This window comes from Schistocerca gregaria, chromosome 1 (assembly GCF_023897955.1).
Source record: "Schistocerca gregaria isolate iqSchGreg1 chromosome 1, iqSchGreg1.2, whole genome shotgun sequence".
Lineage (NCBI taxonomy): Eukaryota > Metazoa > Arthropoda > Insecta > Orthoptera > Acrididae > Schistocerca > Schistocerca gregaria.
In genome coordinates this window covers 621,269,050-621,286,937 of record NC_064920.1, presented here as the reverse complement: position 1 = coordinate 621,286,937, position 17,888 = coordinate 621,269,050, and the positions used below count along the sequence as shown (strand labels likewise).

The window sequence follows — 17,888 nt, the reverse complement described above, 5'->3', positions numbered from 1 at the left end:
ATTTTATATGCCTTTCACACAGTGATTACAATTGCCTTCTGCATCCTCCTGCCTTCTTTCATTACTGATTCTTTCGTCTTGAGGCCAATCAGTGGCTGGTAATGAAACAGAGACACATTATCTTTGGATTAGTAGCCAAAGACACCAATCCCTGCAACATGGTGGTTTTTCAATTAGCCAACTTAATAACTTGCCTGATCATGACAAAGATTATACACATCTTAATCAACAGTAAATGAATACTACCAACAAGGTAAGAGTGTACCCAGCGAGTGATCTAAGCCATCGGCTTTTTAGCTTTCAGGCAAAAAGTCCTTCCTCATAGTAGAAAAACTGATACCATCACAACTCACACAATACTTGATACTGTCCATGGCTGCTTGGGGCTGACTGTGTGCTGCACCAGCATCTGACGTGAGCAACTATCTGGGACAGTAGCAGGATAAGTGGGAAGCATACGGTGGTGAGGGGGAGGGATAGTAGGGTATGGGTGAGGGAAAATGTGCTGACGTGTAAGCAAGCAGGGACACGGTGGGGACAGGATAGGGCTGCTAGGTGTAGATTCGGGCAGCTGTGCTGGGGGGTGGGGAGAGGAGAGACATAGAGAAGTGTAAAAGACTGATGTGTGTGTGTGTGTGTGTGTGTGTGTGTGTGTGTGTGTGTGTGTGCGTGTGGAATAGAAGGTGTGTGTAGTGCTGGAGTGGGAGCAGAGGAGGGTATGGAGGACAGGGAAAGTGAATATTGAGGCAAGGGGGAGTTAATAAGAATGAAGGAAATGTTGTAGGGGTAGTTCTCACCAGCGCAGTTCAGAAAACTTGTTATTAGTAGGAAGGGAGATTCCATGGTGACTCACATTACATTTTGAAAGCAATGTTTTATTATGATGACTTGTTATCAATCTATAAATCCATATTTTCTTTTGTAAATCATCATTATAAATTGTGTTATTCAGACAAAGATCTTGAAGAGTTATTTAAGCAGGGAAGAGCTTTAAAGAACAAGAATGTGATTTGTGTCATGAATCATGTTACAAATTTGGGACATCCTATTCCTAATGTACATTTTAGGTCAAAAGTGTCCTCAAACTATTAGGAGTATGGATCTGGTATTTATCACAGAAAATGCTTATTAGGTTGGCATTCAAATGACAGAGTGACAGATTTCGAAAAATATTTGTACCATGTGAAATATTGTAATATATTGAAAACGGCATGTGACTCAATGTTATGTGACTCATGTTACTTGCTTCTTCTTGTTGGAAAAACTTTTTTCCTGCAAGCAGAGAAATGAAAATATGGCATTATGTGCCAAATAAGATAATCTTACCATTAACATTTCACTTTTGGAAAAATGAATTGTAAATTCAATTAAAAATCAGAGAAATAAAAATATCCTCTTGCATTGACAACATGAAGTGGATTAATTTTCTTTATGATTTCATCACATTTTATAGGCCATTTCTAATAGTGACCAGTGCACTCCCTTGCACTGATTAAGTAAGAATTTCCAAAAATTTGACATACTTCTCCAGCATTGAATTTACTGTCATATTCTTCTTTGTACCAGGTTCCAATTTGCACACTTCCTATAGTTTCTTCACTATGATGACCTGCAGCAGTGAAATTCTTTGGAGACAGCAGATATGTTTGCAGTACTCCTCTCTTGTAGTGAAAGCAGTAAATGCATTTTATGTTTAGTTCTGATGGTGTTGAAGAAAATATTTGTGCCAGATTAAGTTTCACATTGATTCCTTGAATTTCATCAATAGATTCATGGAAAACATGCATAGTTGTGGTACTTGCAGGTACCTGAGCGAAAGTTGATGCATCAGTTACTAAGAATTTTTGCTTTTTTACTGCATTCCCCACTAGCCATTGTGCAACTGCACCAATTCCATCTGCAGCTTCTTTACCATGGGATGTGGCAAATAAGTTTCAGTAGATTTCCACATTATGGAATGATGGAAATTAAGGCACAGCAGCAGTAATATATTTGTGTGAGGCAGGTCCATCTGCCAATATTGAAACTACTTTCACATCCTCAGATATAGTTGACAGACGTAAGCAATTGCAGCACTTGAGCCACGGCCTTACCCAGAGCACTATGTCACTTATACTGTGACAAAATTGCTTTACTAGGTTGCTAATTTTGCATCTTGACTCAACTGTATAAACTTTTGCTTCTGTTTCTGCTGGCTGTTTTGAGCTTCTTCTAGATGCTTCTTCTTAAATTCTTCATATTTTCCTTCACTCTGCAACTTTTCCCTTCTCTAACTCTGTTTCTCTGCAGCTGCTAAGGGCATCCTCTTCTTCTAATCTTAAAATAATACAACTGTGAGTCAGATTTCATGACTCATGTTAAACATTTAATTTTCTGTTTTTATAGTACTGGTTGAAATTGGCAAATTTTTTATTAGTGATTTTTGTTATACATTCACACTTAGAAGTAAATTACTGAACAAGATAGAGTTATCTCTAATTTATTATTTGATGTAAAAACTTAATTATATGACAATGACTCATGGTACATGAAAGTTCATGCTGTTATATTACATTATTTACCCCAACCTATAATTTACCTATTTCCATTTTATACTCTTTATACAATACATTGGGGTATGTAACAATAATATAAATAACGATATACTAGTTTTTACCTGCCAATTAGTTGAAACAAATGTCCAAAGTCTCCAACAATTCACACTCTCATCACATGAAAAACATATGGTGTTATAAAAATGGCTACAAATTATGAAGAGAAAGCAATAATGGACTACAAACCATTGTTGCCATACAGTAAAAAGTCCAGCCTTTTCAAAAAATACATAAAAGTACCATATTTTAAACTTTTAAATATCAGGGTCCTACTTTATATGGAATATCCCAGAAGGGCCCAGATGGCGTAATATGTGAAGCAGTCACTGCAGTATAGCACATCGTGTTGGGCAGAATGGTCTGTAGACAGTAGCATTTTTGTGAGTGTGTATCTTGCTTGTGTGAGTATGTCTATTCTGCATCTGAAGAAAGACTTTTTGTCTGAATGCTAAAATGTTCAGCAGTCTTCTCATTATTCTTGTCTGTTATGCAGTGTCTCCTCAATGTGGTGAGTAGCAATCTGTTCTTTTCATGATGTGGTTGTTATTCCATTCTGAATTCTCCATTGTTTAAATCCAAGTTAGGTAAAATTTCTGCCTCAAGTTTTTAGCATGTCTTATGTTACATGTTTTATATATCTGTTGTGTCTCTTGTGCTATCTTTTTATGGCAACTGCTTCCATAACCTGGAAGCAGGTACTCACTTAAGGGAAATCAATCACTGCTTGTAATTAATTGTCTTTCTGCATGTAAACAAACTTCTCATGCACTAGCATAGTTTTTCCATTATTGAAGGAATGTCATGATAAACAAAATCTTTTTATTATAAAATGTCTTACTCTACTTCATATCCATACTTCGTTAGTTCTCAAACTTACCATTCTAGAATGGTATTGTCTGGCTAGGAATTACATTATGTATATTTACCTTTAACCCACTGTACTATGTTGGTTAATTTTGCAGAGCTTTTCATGTGTGTTCCTCATGTTGGCTGTATAACAAGATTTTTTTCTTACATTTGAAATATATTTTGAAGCAGTCTGTGTGTATGATTTAGACTTATTGTTCAGGTGCTCTTCACTTTTTGATGCTGTAGAAAATCTGTGGGATTGAGCATAACACTCTCAGATAAGAGAATAAAACTGTGGTACTGTATCACAAATAACACAGACAGTCATACAGAGATGTTATTATAAGTCAGATACAAAGAACAGATTTCTCTGTACATAGCAAAGATGAACTACCACACCAAAGAAAGCTAGTCAGCGTAATGTCACTGTGTGCGCAAATGATATTGATTTGAAGTCCCCACAGGACCCTCTCCTTCAGTGCAGAATACCATTGTGCAGGCTGACAGTCCCCATTCAACTTGTGTGTCATGAGCAGCCGTGCTGTTGGGGGCATGGCTAAGCTGTTTCTGCATGCTCGATTTGTCGGGTGGTACCCTTACATCTCTAGGTTTCCACTCAGATATGGCTGGGCCCTAAGAACCTGGCCATTATGAGAGTGAGGGGTGTAATAGATGTCATTCTGTTGTGTGAGTGGTGCTGCAATATCAATGAGCTCCAATTTCGGTGCAAGAGGGTTGGTGTTGAAACACATCGGAGGGGGAAGGGGAGGTGTATGTCTGCTTGCAAAAGCTGTACTTCGGTGGAGCAGCATGTAGGGGTCTTGTGGAATACAGGAGATTTCTGCACAGTATTGATTTTACACACAGTTCTGCCACTGAGAACTCTCATTTTTGGAGAACAAGTCGTGAAAGACAGAGCACTGGTGACATTGGTAGAAGGAAGCAGTACACTGCCATTATTGTGACTGACCTGCATCGCTCAGAAGCTATGCCTTGACGTTTGTGCATGAAACATTGTGAGAAACATTAAGATTTATCCCTTCCTATAGCAGCCACTGATAACTCCAGCTGATTGGTACAGCTCTGAACATGTCAAATAGCATTCTTGCACTCTTCCTCCATGGAGGAACCACTATAGTTGTTTGGAACTGCTGAGGTTTTTTCATTTCTAGTAAAGGTACCGGGGTGTTGTGGGTTGGAACTGGTTGTAATTGTGTGAGGCACATCATGTTTGTTTTATTTTGGGTCTTTTCTGTGTCTGTCAATGTTGTGTGTGAAACTTAAGATTTCTTCAGACAAGGTTCTATGATTGACCCTGCTGTTTTCATATTTATTGTTCATATAAGCCAGGTTTGCAAGGAACAGTAAGCATCCCATAACCATTTTGCTGCTTTAGTGCTGGAAACCACAGAGTGTGAGTGTGAATGCATGGGCAGTTCACCTGCAACTGCATCTCCACTGTTGATTTGGCAAAGTTTGCCATCCTCCAGCTCCAGTGAAAGGTGAAAATGCAAAAAATCCACACCTAGCAACGACTCATTAACCTCAGCAAAAGTAAATTTTAAATTGAAGTTTGTACATAGACCCAAAACCACTGTGCAAATAGTTGTGCCATACAGTTTGATGGACATATCATAAGCTGCTCATAGCTATTGGAGAACTTCTGGAATTCATGATCAAGTTGCTGTCTTTGGGATTGTGTGCACCTGCCAGCCTGTGTCGACAAGAAACTAGTTACAAGTATTTTTATCAGGAACATATACTCTGGAACTGTTCTTGGAGATACATGCAAAACTAGTTTGGCTCGCTTGTCTGGTATGTAGGTGCACTTGGAATGTGTCACGCATGGAGCTTCAGTGCGAGCAACATGAAGAGCCATTGTGAGCATGGCTCCTGAAACGTATGTGGAACCAGCACCAAAGTGCCCATTGTCTGCTGTAGTTAGAACTCTGATCCTTTTAGGCTGTGAGACGACCTGCCACAAACAGCCTATGACTGCCATTAGCAGCCCAATGTGTACCTGCTGTGACACTATAGTGTCTCTTGTTACACTCTCAGCTGTCTTTTGTTGCTTGTTGCGAAGTTTGAGAGGTTACTGACTGCCATTACTATAATCTATAGTAATGGCACTATTGTGAGAGTTAAAATATCTGATCAGCCATAAGCAATAAGTTCTCTTCTGTATCACCTTCATGAGAAGTCGTGGAAACTCCAAAGCATGCAGGCAGATTACTTAACCATCTAATCACAGTGTGTTCTCCAGTGTAAGTGGGGTATCAGTTAACTCATGTAGATGCCTACAGAGCTTGAAAGTCATTCTGCCATCCAGGTTTTCAGAATAAATCATCCACTTTATCTGTTGTTCAGATGATGTAAACCAGCATTGTAGTAAGGCAGCCTTTGCTGCACCAAATTTTTCAATTACTAGAGGTTATTGAATCATGTCACTGATTAGAAATGCATAGTCACCAACACTGTTCAATGAGATGGAATACTACAATGTGTTAGTTACACTATCATGGCTACCCAGAATACTCTCTACACTAGCAAACCGTGTCTTTGGATGTTCTGGGTGAAATGGAGATGACTTCGGTGGTGTACATTGTGGTGGCAAAACATCATGGAAAACATTTTCATATGTGCTAGGTTATGTGATTCAAAGGTGCTGGCATATAGAACCCTATTGATCATGCATGGCACAGGAGAAACACTGAAACTCTGTTGATATAACACAGCCAGCTGGGCTCCACATGGAGGGAGAAAGGTTCGACAGAATTGTTCCTGGTGCAGGACTGGATGTGGGGCATTACCGTGATGCTGTGAAATCAAACAAAAACCAGTATCAGTCACATTAATATTGTCTTGTTCTCACTTATCCTGCTCAGTAATGTCTGTGATGTTGATGAGTTTAACAGGTTGTGCCTCACTATGTCAGTGCTGTTACTCCACATGGTTGACAACATGTACAGGAGGTGAAACTTATTCTTTTTTAGATTTCCCTAGGTATGTTGTCTGTTCTGTATCATTCACTGCAAGCTGAGGTTCGTTAAGAATATTGTCTTGTTGGTAAAATGAACCAAGCAACCTTTGTACAGTGGAACATTCGAGTGTTCTTGTGGAGCTCTCTATTTTTGATGTAATTGAAAAATCAGCACTCTTCTCAAGAGATGCAAGCAACACTGCAAACATTTTATTTCATGAAGTGAAGAATCTTGTTGATGTAGTTATGTTCATTAATTTTGTTCCACAACTACTTACAATTTTTATTTTGTCTGCAGGTGTTCCTCAAAATGAAACTGGCAACTACAGATACAACATATCATACTGGGAAGCAAGTAAGTATCAATACAGTCCTTTTTGTACTTCACAGTTTCAGAAACTGGTGAGGTCATTATTACTCATAGTGACAATTTGACAGAAAGTGATTTACGCTTGTGTGTGTCTACGTTATCCTTGGCAAATAGGGAGAGAAACGTTCCTCATCAGTAAGATAATGGATAAATCAACTACTTAGCTCAGGCTGAAGAGACGGCATGATATGGAAGGGTTCAAAAATGAACTTTGAATAGAAATATACAAGGTAGTCTTTATGGTGCCAATTTTTTTATGACACAGGACTAAAATTAAACTTCATACATAGGAAGACAGGAGGAATACTGTAATATTTTAAGTGCATTATAGGATTTGTAAGTAATTGTAGCGGGAAGGAAAAAGCAGAGTTTGACAATAATTATAAACTTATGAAATTTTAAACAAAAAGGAACTAATTATGTGTAATAGAAAGCAACAGTGTTATGTCACAGTACAGAACAGGTGCTGGCAAATCGCTGGAGAACACAAAATTATGAAAAATAAGAACTACAGAGAGATTCAGTACTTTATTCACAGAATACTGATTAAAAGCATGTGAAAGAAAACCGTCAATGGAGAGACATCGTATTAACAGTAACACAAGAGGGAGTAACTGAGTTAACAACACAAGTCATTGTGGTTAATGAACATTGCTCTCTGCCTAAGGGTCAACCTATGCTGACAGCTTTCACTTCTCATGTTGAATTTAACTTGAAATATTACAGGCAGATATTTATTTTATTTTTGTTTTTTGATTATTGCTAGTCATCAAGCTTTTGATCATTTGATGCTGATACTCGTTTAACTTCTTTTCAATACTGTGATGCAGACATTCATTTTCAGGAAGTTATTTCTCAATCCCATATAAGTATTTGAAACCAGGACTTTTTTGAAAATTTATTTACATCTACTGTACTACTTCTGGCATCTTCCTTTCTTTGGACACCATGTGTAGTCTTCTTTTGTAAATAGAATAATTCTATTGCCATTTTTACTACTGTGTCATTTCAAAATATGGTGCTAAGTAAGTTGCTATACACCTTTCTGCTACTAAGTGTCACAGTTAACCATAGCTTTGTTTGTCCATATTTTGTCCAAAATATGCTATTCTTTCCATTAAACAGATATTTTATGTTATTATCAGAAGGGCTATATTAACTACTTACCTTAGCTGACTCAGATGCTAATCATTTTTGTGGAACATAATAATGTACACATCCTGTGAATATTGACATCCTATCTCTAGTTGTTCAAGACAATCTTTTTTGTGAATGTGGGTGTATTTTACTTTTAGTTCTTTTGTATATTATCACTGTGAGATGTTTCCAAGGGTCACATGTCAGACTGACTGAACAATACTTTTCATACTTTGTTTTTTGTGCCTTTTGTGATATTGTGATGATAAAGTGTTTCTAGAAATTTCATGATAATTCACCCATTTCATAGATTTTTGTCATCCTGTTCCCCTGACAGATTTCTGTAGCTTACAACCTGTGTGCCACTATATTCTTCTTGTTTTCAGTCTCCTAGGTGCCTTTTACCTTCTTATCCTAAAGAGAGATGTGGTGTCTTACATGAGGGTTCCAATAGATAACCATTTATTTTTACTGACAGCAATCTCCTCTACAATCAAATTCCACATTCATTCATTCATTTATTCATTCATTCACACATCACGTGCTATCAGCCCCGATATGAAGGAGAGCCTTCACGGATGTAGCATGACTCAAGTTTTATGTTGACAGGCAGAAGCAGCCATTGCTACCTACTTCTCTACCATATAGTAACAACAAATTATGACTAGTGCTAATCTGCTCAAACTGATAATGATAATAATTACATGTACATTATGTATATGAAAAAAAAACAGCCACTGCTTACCTTTTTAGCTACTCAGCTACTGTACTTACCTAATATTTCAAACAAAGCATTTTAACTTTAACTATTTGCTGCATACCACTAAGCCTTGATTCTTTAAAGAACTTATAAAACAGTTTCAAACATCTGATTATTTCACACACGAGTTAATGTGTCAAATATTTGATACTAAGCATTTAAAAAAGAAAAAGTTTGGAAAATGTTCAAAATTATATTTCATGTTCGTTGGTAGTTCCTAAGTGCTCTCATTATCAAATGCTGAATGAGTATAGTCTGGGTAATTCATGCTGGGTTTTAAGCAGAAGCTAGTTTTTCATATATTTCATTGCTCATGATGTCATATCCCTTGCACTATATGTTCTACAGTGATATAATTTTGCGGGGACATTCAGTAGTATATGTGGACACTGCTTAGAGAATATATTGCAAATAAAGTCAGTAGTAAAGAAATAATAATGCTGAAGTTGTACTGCATGAACAGTGAAAATGTGGTAAGCAATGAAACTTCTTTCCTTTCATCATTTTGTGGGGTGGGGGTTTGAAAGCGTACATAAAGTTTGTTGGAATCTGCTAAATGCCCTCTTTCTCAAATACTGGTTGGAAATACTGTTGTTATCTGTGCACCTTTAGCTAGACTGCCTCAAGACATATACTCAGTTCCTAAATGTAGTACTTGTTTCACTGCGTTAAACCTTTAATACAAGATTATGGGTCTCCAATAGCAGATTATGAGAGCATTTTAAATTCTTAAATTCAGTCAATAATTATGTCAATCAGATGTGGTGTGGATCCAAAACACTCAAGCAGTACTCACCTATATGTGGTCTCCTTTATAAATGCACCACTCTCCCCCAAACTTCTCACAGTAAATCGAAGTTGACAATTTGCCTTTCGTACCAAATCCTCACGTGCTCGTTCCGTTTCATATTGCCCCTGGAAGCCATTAGACAGATGACATGCAACTGGGACCGAGTTAGGTAGTTAGTCATTAATTAATGTAGATATACTGGCAAAATCAGGATCTGCCTAGTACTGGTATTATAGTAGGACAGTTCTGATAATCCAAAACAGTCCTCCAAAATAGTGTGTTCAATTAATTATGTAACAATTGATAATTTTAAGGAAAGCTTGCAACAGTTAGACTGGGATGAGGTGTACAAGTAACCTGATGCTAATTTAAAATTAAACCTTTTTGTGCTACCTTTGTGAGTATATTTCAATACAGTTTCTTTAAGAAGACAGTGATATATAGTTCTGATAAACCATCTAAAAAGCCATGGCTTACTATCAGGATAAAAAGATCTTGTGAACAGAAAATGGAAATGTATCTTATAGCTAGAAGGAGCAATGATCAAAAAACAGTGAAACATTATAAAAACTAGTGCACTGTATAAAAGTTATTAAAATGTCCAGAAATATGAGCATTATATGTGAAATTAGCCCATCTGATAAAATTAAAACACTTTGAAATATTTTTAAAAGGGAAACAGGGCAACCGAGAGCACAGGAAGACTGTATTCCTATCACACTCAGTGAAAAGTTTGTTAATAAATAGTCAGAAGGAGAAAACATTTTTCATGACCATTTTTTAAGTGTTGTAGAGAAAATAGGATCCAACTATTCATTAGAAAATGCAAGGCAGTATATGGAAGAGGCAATACCTATGCAATTTGATAAAATTGAAATTCAACCCAGCTCTCCTACTGAAATTACAAAAATAATAAATTTACTCAAACAGAAAAGTCAACATGAAATTGATGGTCTTTCCAACAGAGTTGTACAAGGTGGTTCCCAACAGATAAGTACGATTCTCAGTCATATATGTAGTAGCTCGCTGAATCAGGGCATTTTTCCAGATTGACTTAAGTACATTATTGTTTAACAATTGCATAAAAAGGGGCGTAGGTCTGATGCTAACAACCACTGCCCAGTCTCACTTCTGACAGCTTTATCCAAAATTCTTGAAAAAGCAATGCATTCAAGAGTAGCATCACATATTTGTAAAAATGAAGAACTAACAAAACGTCTGTTTGGTTTTCAGAAATGCTTTTGAACAGAAAATACTATAAATGCTTTCACTGATCAAATGTTAAATGCTTTGAGTAATTGAGTGTCACCCATTGGGATAGTTTGTGATCTCTCAAAGGCTGTTCACTGTGTAAATCACAAAATTCTTCTAGATAAGTTTAAGTATTGTGGTATGAGTTGGACAGCACACAAATGGTTTAGTTAATATTTAACTGGAAAAATGTAGAAGGTTGAAATTAACAGTACAGATAGTTTGCAAAAATCAGCATAGTCCTCTACTGATTGTTGCAGACTATCTAACTGGGGAGATATCAAGAATGGTTTCCTATAATGTTCAGTCTTGGATCCCTTATTGTTCTTAATATAAATTTATGACTTGCCACTCTGTATTCATGAAGATTCAATGCTAGTTCTTTTTGCTGATGACACAAGTATAGTAATCACACCCAACAAATAAGAATCACACAAGGAAATTGTAAATAATGTCTTTTAGAAAATTATTAAGTGATTCTCTGCAAATGGACTCTTACTAAATTTTGAGAAAACATAGTATATACAATTCAATAGAGTAAATGGCAAAGCACCATTGATAAATATAGACTTAATGGAAGTCTGTTGCTAAGACAGGATATTCAAAATTTCTAAGTGTTTTCTTTAATGAGAAATTACATTGGAAGAAACACGTTGATGATCTGCTGAAACGATGGGTTCAGCTACTTATGCTTCTAGGTTTTTGCAAATTTTGATGATAAACATATCAGTAAATTAGCCTACTATGGCTGTTTTCATTCACTGCTTTCATAGGCATCACATTTTGGGGTAATTCATTATTTAGAGAAAAAGTATTCCTTGCACATAAGTGTGTAATCAGGATAATAGCTGGAGCCCACCCAAGATCACCTTGCAGTCTTAGGAACTCAGAATACTCACAGTACCTTCACAATACATGTATTCACTTATGAAATTTGTGATTAATAATCCATCATAATTCAAAAATAATAGCAAAGTGCATAGCTACAACACTAGAAGAAAGGATGATTTTCACTATCCTGGATTAAGTCTGACTTTGGCACAGAAAAGAGGTGAATTATGCTGTCACAAAAATCTTTGGCCATTTGCCAAATAACATTGAAAGTCTGACAGATAGACAACCAACATTTAAAAAAAAAAATTAAAAGTATTTCTGAATGACAACTCCTGCTATTCAATACATGAATTTTTAGACATGAAGTAATAGTAAAAAAAATTAATTATATTGTTTAAAGAAAACTTATGTTAAACTGACACATACTACATTGTTATGAAATGTATTCATGATCTATGTGACAAGTATTAATGTAATGTAATGGGTATTGTGTCAGGGGGGTGGGTAGAGGGATAGAGAGTGTTAAGCAGGAAAAAGGACAAGGGGGTGGGGTGACTAGTGACGTGGAGGGAGGCAGCCTTTTTTATCAGCTGGGAATGTGGGGAGTAGGGATGGTAGGTGCTTAGGCTAGGCATGAGATGCATGGGTTCGGAGTTGGAGGGTGGTGGGCTGTGATGCATGTTGAAGGTAATGTTGGGATGTGAATTGGGAAGGGGTGATGGGACAGAGAATGGGGAAACTGTTGGGTGGAGGGTGTGAGAACTGTGTATTACCGAAGATTGAGGCCAGGATGATTTTAAGAACAAAGGGTGTTACAGGGATAACTTCCATCTGTGTTGTTCAGAGAAGATGATACTGGAGGGATGGATTCAGATTACCTGGGTTATGAAGCAGCCATGTTATGCTCAGCTGCATGTTGTGCCACTGGATGGTCAGCTTCTTTCTTGGCAACAGTTTAGCAATAGTTATTCATGCTGTTGGACAGCCAGTTGGTAGCATACAGACATAAAAAGCTGTGATGTTGGTGTCTTGGCAATAGAGTAAAATGAGACATAAAACAAGGATTTGATCATATCAAATATGCATCCAGCACAATCAAGAAATTTGGTATGGAGATTACTATCCAGTTGTACATCACCTTGAACTTGGTTTGAAACAATAGAAGTTTGAAGACAATTTAAGGATGATAAAGAATTTGTGTTAAATCTCATGCCTTATCAACAAGCTGTTGATTGACTGCTATCTGGGGCTTAAGGCATGGGACTGACATTGCATGTATTATGGATGTTATAATTATATTAAACTCCAGTTATTGATTGAACTAATGGAAAACAGTCAAATGAATTATGAGGCACAATGAAGGCACAGTCACTGTTGGACTAATTTTTCAAAAAAGTGAGAGAATCGAAACTGAAGGAATCTGTGATGTTGATTATACATCAGAGCTTGATAAACAACAGGCTGTATTCTTAAGTTAACTAGGCCAACAATTTCATGCAGCAGAAAAAAGAAACAGTTGGAAGATATATCAGCTACAGAACCAACTACATGGGTCCATAAAGTGCAGCACAAAAATCAATGTATTTTCAAGAATTGCTCTGCAAATTGTGTGTTAAACACAGTGAACATCCAATGAGTGTATTCTGTGATCAAAGGTGTGCATCATGCTCAAACAAAACACATTAGTGTGAGGCATCACTAGATTCATGAGCTTAAAAAAAGCAGGAATGTTCAGCATTAAGACAATCACTACCAGTTATCACCTAGCAAATTTTTTGAGGAAGACACTGCCAAAAATTAACATGAATGGTGCAGCGAAGCTGTGGGAGGTACAGAGAACAGTTGTACTTCGTTTGCTGACACACTGCAGTAATTTGTTGTTTCATCTTTAGTCTCTATTGTAATTATCGCAGAAGAATTTTTTTCATAATCTGTATTCATGGCAATATGGTGTGCTCGACTTTAATTCATAACTACATCAACATTATATTCTCTTAAAGTGTGGACTGGAGTGTCCAACAATTTTGTGCCAGTGATCTTGAAATTCAGTGATCAAATAGGCAGTAAAAACTGAAACAAATGATGGTATCATCAGCTGCCAACAATCATTTCCATCTACGTTTCATGTGGTACGTTATGTTTTTGTAGGTTGGGAAGAATGCTCCTGAGTCATAGCAGTGCAGCCAATGGATCGAATGTACAGAAAGCATCAGTTTTCAATGACCAAATTCGCTACTGTTGGGAACACACTCTTCCAGAGGCATACGTTTGTTCTGCCCTCACCCCAGGAGGTGTTTGGCCCAGTATACAACACAAACCCAGATTTTTCCCCTGAAGATAAAAGGTTGTAAACTTATGAAATCACTGTTTGAAGATCTGCAGTTACTCAGTTGAGAAACCAAGAAGATATCATAATCTCTGTTGTGTAGTTCATTCCAAGTATGTATAAAAGGATGCAGATGAGGACTTTTGCAGAGAATTCCAGTATGTGCAACACATTTTGTTCAAACCATTACACAATGTTCTATGGTCTGTGAGAAGTTTCCAGTTCCAGACAGTTATTACAGTATGAGAAATATATTATTGACATAAATGTTCTCTTGGGCAGCTGCATTCACTTAGTAGATTAAAAAAAGGGAGTTAGGAAGAAGTAATTACTGTGATTTGTGGCTTGTGAGCAACAGCACATGCTGACATATATCATTTGTGAACCTTTGAGTGAAAATCCAGTGGAGTGATGCAAGATTAAAGGGCTATCTTCGTATCATAAAAAATTACCTAAAACTGCAAAAACTGTTTTATATGTGCAGAACCTACTGTTATTTTCATTTGCCTGCACCTCCCATCTTGTAGGGACAGTTAAGATAAGATTAGACTATTATAGCCCTCAGTGATACATCCCCAACTTCTCTGTTCCTCACTACCTTTTGTTGGCACATTTTTGTTTTTGAGACACATAACATCTAACCAAGGAAGCTTTGTAAAACATTAATCACAGCTGAAATGTCTATATTGCATACTTTATACCATCACTTTACAGATAATTCAGTGAAGTAAAGGGTTTTTAATGTATTTATATTATTTTATTTGGAAATCGAATCCATCAAGGTAGACAGTAGTTGATACCTTCACTACTCTGATGCCAAATTCTTTATTATCGCTTTGAAACACATATTATTATTTTGTTCCTTCTAATTTGCAATTGTGTAATCATCTTGCTTAGAAGAAAGTGGCATATGTATCTCTATTTTATCGCCATTGCTGGTTGATAGTAAGTAAAGAGAAGCCATATGCATCAGATAACCAATGGAAGTGAATTTAAAGAAGGGTCTCCACAATAGACATTTTTTGTGTATCTGTGCTAACGCTAATACCAAGGTTATTACAAAAAGGTGTTTCTTTCTTTCTCTGTAGACGTTGTCATGAGTTTGTGATTATCTCCTTAAACTTGAATTTCAAATGCAAGAATATCAAAGGCAGCATTATGTATGACAGTTTAAAATGTGATTAGGTTTTGGACAGGAGCTGAATAAAACACAAGTTTAAGAAAACAATTTAATATTTTTTGTCATTTCGGCTAATTGTTTGCTGCCTGACATTTCCACTATTTCCAACTAATTTAATGATATTGTGGCAGCCTGAGAAGGGATAATGACTATTTTCTTTGTAACATTTGCATGTTACCTAAGACAGATGTATTGTTGTTGGAAATGCTGATGTGTTGGTAAGGCTCTTGAATGTAGTGGAAATAAAGTGAATTAAAGTAGTATCAGAAAGCTCATTCAGATGGAAATTCTGGATATTAAACTATATGAGATCTGTTCAAAAAATTCCGGAACACTTATAATTTCACACCAATGATGTGTTGGAGCAAAATACAGTTGACATCCCTGCATTCGGCTGTGTTTAATGTGTAACTGTTGGAAGTTTCATTGTAGTGTGTCAGTTAATTATTGTTCAGTGCTGTATTGAGTAGAACATTGTGTCGCACAGTTTGCAAATTTTGAGATGACAGAGTTAGAGGAGCAACGCGTCTGCATTAAATTTTGTGTGAAACTCAAGAAAACCTTTACAGCAACACACCAAATGATGCAGGAAGCCTACAGTGATAAGCAATACTCATTGTTTAGAATTGTTCACATAATGAGATTTTCACTCTGCAGCGGAGTGTGCGCTGATATGAAACTTCCTGGCAGATTAAAACTGTGTGCCGGACCGAGACTCGAACTCGGGACCTTCGCCTTCTGTGGGCAAGTGCTCTACCAACTGAGCTACCCAAGCACGACTCACACCCTGTCCTCACAGGTAGGAGACGAGATACAGGCAGAAGTAAAGCTGTGAGGACGGGGCGTGAGTCGTGCTTGGGCACGAAAGGCAAAGGCCTTGAGTTCGAGTCTCGGTCCGGCACACAGTTTTAATAGTTTAAAAATGTCTGTATTGCAGTTAAAGGTGACCCTTGTTCAGGAAGCCCTTCAACATCTCCCAATGACGCTCATTTCAGGAACGTCAGTGAAATTATGTGTGCCAGTCGAAGACTGACTGTCCAAGGAGAGATTGCACAAGAATGTAATATTTCAGTGGGATCACGTCAAGAAATTCTGACAGCATCTAGGAATGCATCTTGTTGCTGCCGAGTTCGTCCCACAAATCGTAATCTGCAAAGAGTTTTTGGATTGTGCAAATGATAATGAGATTTTCCATAAGATAATCATAACTGGTGATAAGACTGGTCTACAGTTATGATATTGGGGCCAAGGTTCAATCTTCACATTGGGCCAGGAAAGGGTCTCCAAGACCAAGAAAAGCTTGCCAGGTCAGGTCTAATATCAAAGTCATGCTTATAGCTTTATTTAAATTTGATGGATTAGTTCATCATGAATTCATGCCACAGGAACAAATTGTTAATCGATGGTACTATCAGGAAGTGTTGCAATGCCTGTGAGAAAATTTGATAAGGAAACAGCCTGGAATGTGGTGAGACAATTCATGGCTCTTGCATCATGGTAATGGACACAACTACATATTCATCCATGTTGGTATGCGACTATTGCACAAACAACAAAATCACTGTGCTGCCACATCTCCCGTACTCTCCAGACTTGGCCCCTGCAGACGTTTTTCCTCAAAGTTGGAAACCCCATTGAAAGGACAAAATGTGCAATAATAGATGAGATAAAAGAAAACTCACCGATGGCACTTCGTGTGATCCAGCAGGAGGTGTATGAAGACTACTTCTGGAAGTGAGAACAGCATTTGGAGCAGTGTACCAATTGTGAAGGAGACCATTTCGAAGGAGACCAGCCACAATAAGTAATAGATAAGCATAGAAAAATTTTGTGGACAAGTTCTTGAATTTTTTGAACAGATCTCTTATTTCTAGTTTACTTTGCAAAATTGTTCTTTTTATCATTTCATTAATATTATATTATTGTTCTAATACTGTTTTTTAACTTTACAGGAAGACGACCATCAACTGAACCCCATCCATCTTTTATCAATGCCACATGTAGGTACTCATGTACAATGTAATTAAAAATGATCATATTGCTCGAAGAGTTTCTAAACATTTTTAGTGTACTAAATATCTTGTTAATTTAAAGATCAAGATGTTATGAGGAAATAACATTATGCTTCTCCAATCATGCTTACAATAAGTGGTTCACTGGATAGTGACTGTTGCCAAGAATGCAAGTAATTTTGTGAGTTCACGTCAAAAAGTTGACTGTGAAAAAATATTGAGATTCCTCAAATATATATTTTTCATCCTTGTGAACACATTAATGATTTTGCAGTTATATTTTATGTACAAGCATAGGGAAAAATATGTTTGCAAGTAATTATTACTGTTGTTGTTGTTGTTGTTGTCATAAGTAATGCCAACTAGATCCCTATACAGAACTGAGTAATGTTTAAACATAATTAGTATTACAGCTGTAATGTCACTAAAATCACTGTGTTTAGTTAACCATATCATGAGAGTTTAACAGCTTCCTCTTAACACACTTTTATTTAGTGCAACATAAAATGATGTAAGTCAGGTTAAGTTGTACAGAATTCAACCTATGGGTCTCTGTATTCGTTGCAAAACCAAAAGTTAATGGAGTGCTTTTGTGCAGAAGTGATGGCAACTTGTTTCTTTAAAACATTTGATCAACTACACCTATACTGTCTTCAATTTTTTCTTCCTTTTATATATCATCCTTTGTTGTTAAACTTTGGCATACTGACCAGTGTGTACTTGCTTTTCCAGTTTTCATTACCTTTGCTCTTGATGCTCAATTCTGACCAATCTTTTTCTTGATTTTAACAACTTACTCAGTTCC

At 36.8% G+C, this 17,888-nt stretch overlaps 1 protein-coding gene across 8 annotated transcripts in view; it reads left to right on the top strand.

The window, feature by feature from the left end:
• Positions 1–17,888, top strand: part of LOC126359421 (leukocyte tyrosine kinase receptor) — an 815,186-nt gene that overhangs the window by 490,375 nt on the left and 306,923 nt on the right. For all 8 annotated transcript variants that reach the window (XR_007566229.1, XM_050007634.1, XM_050007633.1 and 5 more), the window contains 2 exons: positions 6,722–6,778; positions 17,024–17,071. Coding sequence is in view for 7 of the 8 variants with exons in the window: in XM_050007634.1 (XP_049863591.1) it covers positions 6,722–6,778; positions 17,024–17,071 (105 nt within the window). In the remaining variant the exon portion in view is untranslated. The remainder of the gene's footprint in view (positions 1–6,721; positions 6,779–17,023; positions 17,072–17,888) is intronic.